This window comes from Trachemys scripta, chromosome 3 (assembly GCF_013100865.1).
Source record: "Trachemys scripta elegans isolate TJP31775 chromosome 3, CAS_Tse_1.0, whole genome shotgun sequence".
Lineage (NCBI taxonomy): Eukaryota > Metazoa > Chordata > Testudines > Emydidae > Trachemys > Trachemys scripta.
The window spans coordinates 113,936,891-113,948,045 of record NC_048300.1 but is presented as its reverse complement, the minus strand read 5'-3'; the positions used below and the strand labels follow the sequence as shown (position 1 = coordinate 113,948,045).

Below are 11,155 nucleotides of genomic sequence, written 5' to 3'. Positions count from 1 at the left end.
AAATCCAAGAAACTGTTGGACATTCATTTTTGGTCTTGACTCAGTTGTTAAAATCAGAGGATGTGTATGGTACAAAATTAAGGTGAAAAAGACTCTCAGTAGTTGGCACAGTTTACAGCTGTTATCAACTAATTAAACTGTTGTATATTTAGTCACAAGACTTTCCCTGGTGACATAAAATTTGGCCTCTCAGCATAAGATGACTTCAGATTTCTGCAGTGTAATTGTTACCTGCTTCATTTTTCGTCAGATCCCAATCAAGAGAGGGAGAGAGCGTTTCAAAATTAATTTATAGCCCCTTTTTTCTATTCAGTTTTTCCTGTTATTGTGATGCAGCTTTTTAAAAACAGTAACAAAGCACAGCAAGATTCTCTACACCAAATACAATAACTCCCCAGTATAATGGAAAGAAAGGGAACCATAAACTTTTATTATACATTGGGAAACAAGTTTGGAAAATGTAATTTTAAAGTAGTTCTTGTGCTTTTAGTACCATTTTTAGGACTCCTTTGTTAAATTCATATCAGTTGGGGCAAAAAGTCCAGTATGTCAAGCTAACTCACTGAATTTTTTTTTTATAGACTTGCCATGCTATTGTAATAACAGAACTATAGGTTACATTGTAATGGAATTATTTTTATATACTCCAGTTTCCAAGTCAGTATTTTAACTGTCTGAAGTCACAATGAACAGAAAAGATAAAACAAGTAAATGAACCTTAATGAACATTTGTTTTGGAAAAAGTATTTTAGATTAATTGCCATTTTTTGTATTAGTGATACATAACAAAATTATTTTGACTTATGTTTCAGAAACGCAGGCTTATACACACCAAAACACACATTTCAGAATGTTGAAATCAATCATTGTATAAAAATGCAACTAATTTCCAGAATTGATGTCACACTCATCTTCTTTGACATGTTTTCTGAAGTTGACTCCAGATCGGACAGAAGAGTAATCCACACTGTTCATTTATTTACCTCAGAATTACCTTGCTTTTATTAGTGCAAGGTTTTATATAATGGTAATATGTACAAGTCAAGCCAATCAATAAAATGACTGTACTGAATAATGCATATTTTAATAATCTGCCGTCCCATTTATACATTCTGAGACTATAAAATTAGCATATAAGATTACAAATATATATTTATGGTATAGAAATATTTTTAAAACCATTATGGCTGAGGGCAGTATCAGTCCTTCGTTCCACTTGGATTTAACTACTCTTCCTCAATCAAACCACAAAGTCAGATCAGCTGCATCCAGGAAAGCTGCTTTGCTTTTGCTCATCCCCATTCACATAAATACAGGATACCCAAGTGATTATTCTCAGTACTGCTTCTTATTGCCAGACCTGTGCAGAATTTTAAAGTTTTAGGTAAGATGGTGTGGGTAGGAGATGACCAAAATGTATTAGTTTGGGAACAGCTTCCAGAGAATACAAACAAGACCCTGACGTTAGCTAAGGGCAGATTCTCAAGCAATCTACCAAATAAAAATAAGGCAATACATACAGGAAAAATTAATTATTTTTCAGTTGATCCAATTCAGATGATGTCCCCTTGAAAACCTATTCTGAAAACTTTATTATGGATTTTAACATATGTGTATTTCCACAGCATGAATTGTTATGAAGACTGATATAAAACAATCGGCATTCCCTTTCAGAACTTAACTAAAGCTTGAAGATGAAATGCTTGTTTGCTTGATCTATGTGCTCTGCATTCTAATGTTCCTCATGTCTCTCAGCAACACTGGCCTGTAGGTTGCCTCCAAGCTTTCCATGTATTCTAAATAATCACTCACTCGAAATCTATGGAGTGCTTCTTCCTGCACAAATACACACACAAAAAAAATGATTAGCTATGAAAAAAGATGCACTATTACAGTATAATGAATTTTAGACGTTTCAAGGTAGCTTATTTTACTTTTGCATGTCACTGCCTTGGTGTTTTATAGTGCAAACAGATACTCTATTTCCCTTTGTTTAAAAGTGAAAAATCAGTGTGCTCATGTTCAGACAGCTCTTCCTAATTAGAAATTTGCTAACAAATGGCTTTTTCAGACTGAACCCATTTCTTCACTATTAGGAGAGCATTCCATTTGATGATTTCAAGGAATACAAAATAAGCCTTAAATAGAAAATGACAGGTTACAAAAACACACTTTTCTCAAAGCGTATACTAGCTCTGGAAGCCCTAAGGTTGTTAATGTGCTAGGTATAATGAATAGGTTCCCAGTACATTGATCCACCCTTTTTGCTAACAGCCAGCTAGGAGAATAGTACTAGTTATATATTTTAAAAGCCAATTATGAACACTGATCTTCAAAATATGCTCTTTTAAAGCAGGCTAAGATACTTTTGCTTCATCACATCATAAACAACAAAGAACATTATATAAAGCTCTGGATTTCATGTCCATATTTAACAGGGCAAAATAAGTCTGTTCGAAAAAAAAGATCATCAGGCCAAATCCTTCCATGGGACTGACAAGGTAGACAAGGGAGAGGGATGCTGGCAGATGTATCCTCTGCAAAAAGAAACCAAAAGTAGAGCTGGATTCAACAGGGACACCAAGAAAAAAAAACTCTGGTACACTTTGATACTGCTTAGAGCAGGAACAACCTGTGTGCTGACCATCTGCTGAGCAGTGTTATTGCTAAGGCAACATATGCTGTAACAAGCATTTAGGAGCTAGACAGTGCTAGGCCACATGGCATACAGGCTGGTCACCAGCATTAGCTGAGCATCTCCCCTAACTAGTGGTCTGCTGAGCCTAGGGTGACCAGATGTCCTGATTTTATTGAGACAGTCCTGATATTCAGGGTTTTGTCTTATATAGGCACCTATTACTCCCACTCTCTGTCCCAATTTTTCACACTTGCTATTTGGTCATCCTAGCTGAGCCCATGAAGCACAATTTCCTACCAACCGAAAGTCTGCGCATTCCTGTTTGAATGAGGGTCTAAGGATGTCCTTACCCTTTTCCTCTCCTCCTCACAAGTGCAAACAAGGGCACAATTTTGTTCTGTTTGGGGAATCTTTTTTGCATATCTGGAATGGGAGAGGATTACACTAGGCACTGGAGGAAAAAGGAACCTGTTGTAGGAGGAGTTTAACTCCCTTTTTCAGGCAGCCAAGTTTGTATTGATTAAATGTGTGTATGCTCTATACTGTATGTCTAATAGAAACTAAATAAAAGAATTGCATTTGTTATTAATTATTCCAGCTAATGTTTATTTCAGCTACCTTTGAAACAGTGTGCAAAACTGTTTTGAGTCCCTCTGCATATTTTATGCAAGGGAGAATAAGAAGCTAATTAAAGTACCTACTGACCACACTTCATGGCCATATTTGACTTCTGAAATAAAATGGTCCTTGAGTTAAACTCCTTTTACATTCCCAAGTAGGAACCCATCTTAGTTCCTTAAAAAGAAGAAAGAAAAGGTACCTGATATATTACCTCTCCAGACCCACATTACAGAACCTCTTTGTAGCATGACAAGACCCATGAAACATCCTAAATCAGTTTGACCGTTAGAGGATGCACATACACCAGTACAAAGAACCAACATATTGGTAAAAGCTGACCAACTGTGATTACAAAAGGCCCCATCCCTGTAACCATTCCCAGTTCCCCTCTGCTTCATCTAAACTAGCTATAATACACCATAGATTCAGAGAAGGATGGAGAGTAAATGTGGATTTGCAGAGGCAGTGGGCTAGAGTATCCAGCCCCTCATGTGGATGGATGGAAATAGGAAAGGTAAAAGTAGCTTTGCCCCAGCCCCCATGCAAGGGCCAGTGATAATCAAAGACCTTGCACTTAAGGAAGCACCACAAGACCTGTTGATTGAAGTAATTCTGGGGTGGCAAGACACCTCAAAGAGAGAGGAGACATAGCCTTCCCCACCAACACACTGGCCAGTGGATCAGCTAGACACAGAGAAAGGAAAATGCTCTACTATCCTAAGGGAAAGTGCAGCAGGCACAATCCCCAAGTGCTCCTTGGAGCTTTGGCCTGGATTGTGCTTCCCAAGACACATCCCCTCTCAAAGCTCTGGAATGGATGAAGCCCCCACTGAATACAGTTGTGTAATTATACAATCTTCTGGAGAATTCCAGTTACTAAGTACACTTTGCTTCTTCCTGAAGAACTCCACTGTAGGAGGTAGCAAGCGGAAGCCATTCCCTGGGGGGAGGGTTAAGGGACGTTTAACTCAAGAAGGCTGCCTACTCCCGCTGAAAACAAACATCCAATTTAGCTTCAGAATCAGAGAGCATTGCTGAGTAAAAGTGTAAATGTAATTTCAAATGGTGATTTGAAGCCTTACAAATCTCAGACATACAGCAGCAGCCAATAAAATCAACATCTGACACAAGTTACTATAAACTGGTCTTAGCTACTTGGGTTACTTCCTTGGGGGAGGGATAGCTCAGTGATTTCAGCATTAGCCTGCTAAACCCAGGGTTGTGAGTTCAATCCTTGAGGGGGCCACTTAGGGATCTGGGACAAAATCAGTACTTGGTCCTGATAGTGAAGGGAGGGATCTGGACTCAATGACCTTTCAGGGTCCCTTCCAGTTCTATGAGATAGGTATATCTCCATAAATATGGACAATAACCTCAGTATCTCAGATACCAATGTGTGATAAATTCTTGGAAAACACTGACCTTCTAACAGAATGAACCTAATATGGATATATTATGGAGATGAGTCTTGGAGGGGACTATATCTCTAATAGAATGGACTCTAAATGTATCTATTTTAGGATTATGTATTGGAGCCCTTCTACATAATAATCTCCATCTTTCTGGAATGAACCTCAGCTACCTAGATTTCAATTTAAGCCTCTCTGTTGGCTAGACTCCTTCAGGGATGCTCCTAAGTGATGTCAAGTAGCCAGAAAATGAAGTCTTATGTCTGAAGAGCCATAAACAGTACATTGAACATAAGGGCCTATACCTGACAAATTTGTTCCCCGTATGGCTGGGGAAGATTTGGGAGGAAGATTCTTGCAAATATGAAGAAACTGGAGTCCCTGAACCATTGGAAGTAGGAGCTGAGTAAGAGAGAGACTGATCAATATGAATTGCCTGGGTTTTAGGTTGCACCTAAAGAAGGGAAGATCTTCACAACAAAGGCTCTGATTCAATAGAGGTGGTTCTGGATGGATGAAGCAGACTTAGTATCTTGGATCTGAGCAGCTATACTTTGTCTCTGAGATCCGAAAGAATAAGTAGGAGCCAGAGAATCCTTCCATTTTGGTGAGTGTTAGATCAAAGGATTAAGTGGGACCTCTCAAGAAACCTTCCTGATCTCACTGACATCTCCACAAATGGCGAATAGGGTCTTTAAAGGCATCGAATGCAAAACTTCCTCCCATGCCTAACATACACATTGACACTCTACATTAAACAGTTGTTAAATCCCTCATAATCAATAAAACTGAATGTACTGAACCACCTCACATCCCTAAACCATATCTGGAAACAGAAAGTTGAAGAAATCCCTTTTGTTTGCCTAGATTTGGAGCTCTTCTTGAAGATCATTATTTCAGAGTGAAACAGAGTCTCGAGTACTGCTTCTGTTTGAGTAAAGACTCTAGGTCTCTTTCGCTAATCTATTCATAGAGGTGGTAAGTATTTATCTTGGGACCTAGAACAGGTTAGTGGAAGATAGGGTTATTCACTTTGTGTAGTAACCGAAGTCCTTCAAGATGGTTGTCCCTGTGGGTGCTCCAGTTTAGGTGTTTTGATGCCCTGTGCTTGTAATCGGAGATTTGTGGTAGCAGTGCCCGGTTGGGCTGCGCACGCGCCGTAGCCGTCTCGTGTTACTCCAAGCGGTTACATAGCGGTGCGCAGCCAACTGTCCCCATGTTCCTTCTCTACCTCAGAGAATCGGCCTGAAATTCTGAAGTAAAGGGGAGGAGGGAGGACAGTGGAGCACTCACAGGGATAACCATCTCGAAGAACCTCAGTTACTACAGTAGGTGGTTAACCCTCTCTTGCTCTTTGAGGAGTGTCCCTGTGGGTGCTCCACTTTAGGTGACTGTGCCCTTCAGTGGAGGCGAGGGGCTTTGGAGTTGCTCTATTGATAGTGGATTACGCAGTAATTCCAAAGTGAGCATCTGACACTGATTGTTGTTCTAAAGCATAGTGTTTAATGAAAGTATGGACTGATGCCCAGGTAGCCGCTCTGCAAATGTCAGTGATAGGGACATTATTGAGAAAGGCCACAGATGCTGCTATTGCTCTGGTGAAGTGTGTGTGAAGTCCTGGGAGAGGCTGTAGACTATTGTTTTGGTAGGTCAAATGGACACATCCTGATATACATTTGGATAGTCTCTGTTTTGAGATGGTTTGACCCATCGAGCATTCTATTATGGAAACAAATAGTCTACGTGATTTTCTAAATATTTTTATTCTTTCAATGTAGAAAACTAATGCTCTGAGAACAACTAATGCTCTGAGAACATCCAATGAGGACCTCTACCTGTCCGCATATGGCTTAGGAAAAAATACAGGTAAGTAAATGGGTTGGCTTAAATGAAAGGGGGAGGTGACTTTGGATATGAACTTAGGATGGGTCATAAGATTATTTTATCTTTAAAGAATATTTTATAAGGTGGGTATGCCATTAGGGCACCTAGTTCTGCCATCCATCCGGTGGACGTGATGGCAATGAGAAAAGCCACTTTCATGGATAAGTGCAACAAAGAGCAAGTTGCAAGGGGTTCAAGCAGTTTTCCCATGAGTCCTTGTAGAACAAGGTTGAGGTCCCACATGGGTGTAGGGTTTAGCATTGTCGGATAAGTGTTCTCAATGCCTTTAAGGAAGTGTTTAATTATTGGGTAAGCAAATATGGTGACCCTGTCCACCTTGTCATGGAAGGAGGCAATAATAGCCAAGTGTACTCTGATGGAACTTGTGGATAGTCTGTCATCTGATGCAAGTATGGGAACCACATTTGTCTGGGCCACGTGGGTGCTATGAGAATGACCCTGGATTTGTCCTGCTTGATCTAGTGAATGACTCAGCTTAGGAGTGGGGTCGGAGAATATGCATACATCAGTGGCGCCTCCCATTTTAGGAGGAGAGCGTCGCCTAGGGAGTGGTATCCCAATCCCGCTCTGGAGCAATATTGTGGGCACTTGGCATTCTGAGCTGTTTCAAATAGATCTGTGGTGGGGAACCCCCATCGTTTTAATACAGAGTTGAGAGTTTTGGGCTCCATCTACCACTTGTGGGTTGTGAGAAATCCCGGGTTAGTACATCCACTGTTGTATTCTGACATCCTGGCAGATAGGATGTCAATATCTCTATGTTGTTGGTGATGCACCATTTCCAAAGGCATATCACCTCTGTACATGATCATGCTCCCCCTTGGCAGTTTATATAAAACATGCATGCTACATTGTCCATGAAGATCTTGATTGTATTGTTCTTGATTAGAGGGAGAAAGTGATCACATGCATTTCGGACTGCCCTTAGCTCCAGTAAGTTTATGTGCAGGTTGGACTCCACTGGGGACTAGCGGCTTTGGACCGTATTGTTGAGTAGATGTACTCCCCATACCAATTAGGGAAGCCTCTGTCATGATTGTCATGGTTGGAGTTCCTTGTTGGAAATGGACTCTTGAGCAGACATTCTTTGGTTGTGTTCACCATATTAATGAATCTTTTACTCTCTGTGGCATTATGAGGTATCTGTTGAGAGAGTGTCTGTGCAGTATATACACTGTTCAAAGCCAGGCCTGCAAGCCTCTCATGTGGAGCCTGGCATGCTTGACGACAAATGTTGTTGCCAACATGTGCCCCAAGAATTGTAATCATGTTCTGGCGGATGTTTGTGGGCTTTCCCTCACTGTTGAAATTAGGTTGACTAGGGTGAGGAAGCGTTGTTGGGGTAGCATTGCTATTACTGTTAGACAGTCGAGACAGGCTCCTCTGAATTCCAACTTTTGGACAGGAACCAATGTGGACTTTTGCATGTTTATTTGCAATACTAGGTTTGTGAAAAGTGTTATTGTGCTCTGTGTGGCGTTTATAGTTTCTTGCTGTGTTGGTGCCAGTATGAGGCAGTCATCCAGATATAGAAATATCAGTACTCCGTGTCAGCATAGGTGAGCTGAAATGACAGCAAGAACCTTGGGGAAAAAAAAACCCTTGGGGCAGTGGATAGGCCGAAGGGTAGTACTCTGTGGTGGAAATACTGTTTCCCTAGGGTGACTCTCAGGAATCTTATGTGTGACGAGTAGATGGTAATATGAAAATTAGCGTCCTGAAGGTTGAGGACTGAGAGTCAATCTCCTTTCTCTAATGCTGGAATTATTGTGCCAGAGTCACCATTTTTAAACGTGTTCTCACAAATTTGTTGAGTTTTCATAAATCCAGGATTGGTCTCCACCCACCAGTCTTTTTCTGAGTTAGTAAGTAATGTGAATAAAAACCTCTCCCCTATGCTGCAATGGTACAGGTTCCATGGCACCTAATTGCATGAGGTGGTTTATTTTCTGTTGTAACAAGTGCTCATGAGAGGGGTCCCTGAAGAGGAACAAAGAAGGGGGATGGGTAGGCGGGATAGAAATAAAGAGGATGGAGTAGTCCTTCTGGATAATCTCTAAAAATCATTTGTCTGTCGTGATGGTGTTCCAGACTGGGTAGTATGGTGACAGAGTCTCCAAATGGGCGGGGGACTGGTTCTGGAGTCAGAGTGTGTGGTGGTCTCGTGCCCTTGACCACACCTTCAAAATAATTCTTTAGAGGTGGATTGTTGAGATGTCAAAGACTGATCTTGGTTCTGCTGACATCTGTTCTGTTTTTGTTTACGCCATTGGTCATACTGTCTTTGGGGCTGAGAGTATGGCGTAGACCGGAATCTCTGATTGTAAAACCTGCTCTGTTTCTTTTTGTTTGCAGTTATGTAAATGCCACGGGTTTTTAAGGTTGCCCTTGAGTCTTTAAGGGTGTGTAATGCAACATTGGTTTTGTCTGCAAATAGTTTCCGCCCCTTGAAGGGTAAGTCCTCGACCGTTGCCTGGAACCTCCCTTGGGAACCCGGAGAGGTGGAGCCCATGACCACAGATATCACAATGGATCATGTGGTTGTGTCTGGCCGAGTCAAGGGAGGGCTGGAGTGCTGTCCTGGAGATGAGACCCTTCAGAAAAGTTTGCCTTGTACTGTACTTTTTTGTTATCTGGTAAATTTTCAATAAAAGTTGACATTTTGGTGAGCAATTTGTGTGTATATTTGACTGGCAGGGCAGCATAGTTGGCTATGCGGAACTGAAGTGTAGCTGAAGAATAAGCTTTCTGCCTGAAAAGGTCTAGCCTTTTCCTGTCCTCATCGTATGGTGTCGTTTGAGACTGGTGTTGTTTCCCCCCTTTGGTTGACCGCTTCTACTATTAAGAAGTTTGGTGCCGGGTGTGTAAATAGGAACTCAACGCCTTTTGGTGGTACGTAATATTTTTTGTCAGATCTTTTACATGAGGGTGGTGCTGTAGCCGGTGTCTGACAGACTATTTTTGAAGGCTCCAGGATTGCATCATTAATTGGCAGAGCTATCTTTTCCAAAGGGGATGCCTGGAGTATGTCTGTGAGCTTGTGTTGGGCTTCTGGTAGCTGAGCCAATGAAATGTCCAGGAATTCAACAACCCTTTTGAAGAGGTCCTGAAAGGATTTGAAATCATCCCCCCTGGTGTGTGTGTGGGGGACATTATGGTTTCGTCCAGTGTCGAAGATGAGAGGTGAGTAGGCAGCAAAGTGTCATGTTTGGCTGTGTCCTCAGGTTCCTCAGTGACTTCCTCTTGTGTTTCGGAAGGTGCCGGGACAGTTGGTGAAGGGGACCAGGATGTTCTGGACCTAGGCTGGTTAGGGCGACTGCGGTTTTCAGTCCTATACATTGCCCATGGATCCCAGTATGACCAGTAAGGTGGGAATGGTATGGGGGGCGGTGCCCATGGGTGACCATACCATCCTCATATATCTGCAGGTGGTTGGCGATGAGATGGTCCTGGCTTGGGTCAGAAGTGGCAAAGAGTATTTATTACTGTGTAAGCAGAGTCAGAATGAGCTCTACCCTGACATCTGGTGGTGAATTATGGTGAGTGTGGAAAAGAACTCCAGGGGCTGATCTTGTTTGCATAGGCACACCCACCCACCTGGCATGAGACAACAGCAACTGATAGTGGTTACTTTGGATGGGGTGGGATCCCCAGTTTCTCTGTTATTGAGGCAGGTGGAATAAAGTGTCGTTACCCTGATTATGTGAATCAAGGACAGTGAAACTGTTTTATGACAGTGGGTCTCACCATCACCTAAGTAGCACTCGCTAGACAAGGGACATGGGTTCCACAACTCAGTGAATTGAGAGAGGATGGGGACAGGTATTTGTACCTGATGGTATGGTCCCCCTTTGAGGGCCTGAAACACCAATTCTTCTCTCCACTGTTGAATGTCAGAGCTAACTTTGATTTCATTAGGAGTCTAGTTACAGGCTACTGAGATGAATTCACTTTGGGCCAATGGTGCACCAGCACTGGGGCTACCCTACTATGAGCTGAAATCACGAAAGAGCTAAAGTTACTAAGAGCTGAGATCACTGAGTGCGTTGTTAACTAGTGGGGGAGCCTGAAGCTATATTGCTAAGCGGCTGGCGGAGCAGTTTGTGGGGACAGCTGGAGGAGCAGCGAGCGGCGCGGAGCCTTGCAGGGACGGTTGGAGCGGCCCAAGGGATGGCAAGTGGAGCCGTTTGTAGGGACTGCTGGAGCGGCTCACAGGTCGGTGAGTGGAGCGGAGCCATTTGTGTAGGGATATTAAAGAAGGTACTAACAGTGATTCCCCCGAGTGACAGTGACCCCCTCATAATTTGTCCCCCACACTTTAAAATCCAACAGTTTCACCAAGTACAAAAATCTCTTGGGTCTTCTGTTAAAACTTGTAAGCTACTGTCTGTAGAAACCATTGATTGTATCTATCCTGTGAAAGATACTTTATTACTATGTAAAACTTACAAACAAGTTAATTGACTTTGTTCTTGAAGTAACTGATACAATGTAAACAAACACTATAAGCTGTTAAGTGACTTTCACTTCATTGTAATAGCAATGGCTCCTAGGACAGACCCCCACTGTCTGTGATTAAAGG

General features: G+C 42.1%; 1 protein-coding gene across 15 annotated transcripts in view; it reads right to left on the bottom strand.

The window, feature by feature from the left end:
- Positions 1 to 403: 403 nt before the first annotated feature.
- Positions 404 to 11,155, bottom strand: part of TBC1D32 (TBC1 domain family member 32) — a 166,211-nt gene continuing 155,459 nt past the window's right edge. For all 15 annotated transcript variants that reach the window (XM_034765784.1, XM_034765775.1, XM_034765781.1 and 12 more), the window contains one exon: positions 404 to 1,836. In XM_034765784.1, coding sequence (XP_034621675.1) covers positions 1,717 to 1,836 — 120 coding nt within the window. In that variant the 3' untranslated portion in view covers positions 404 to 1,716. The remainder of the gene's footprint in view (positions 1,837 to 11,155) is intronic.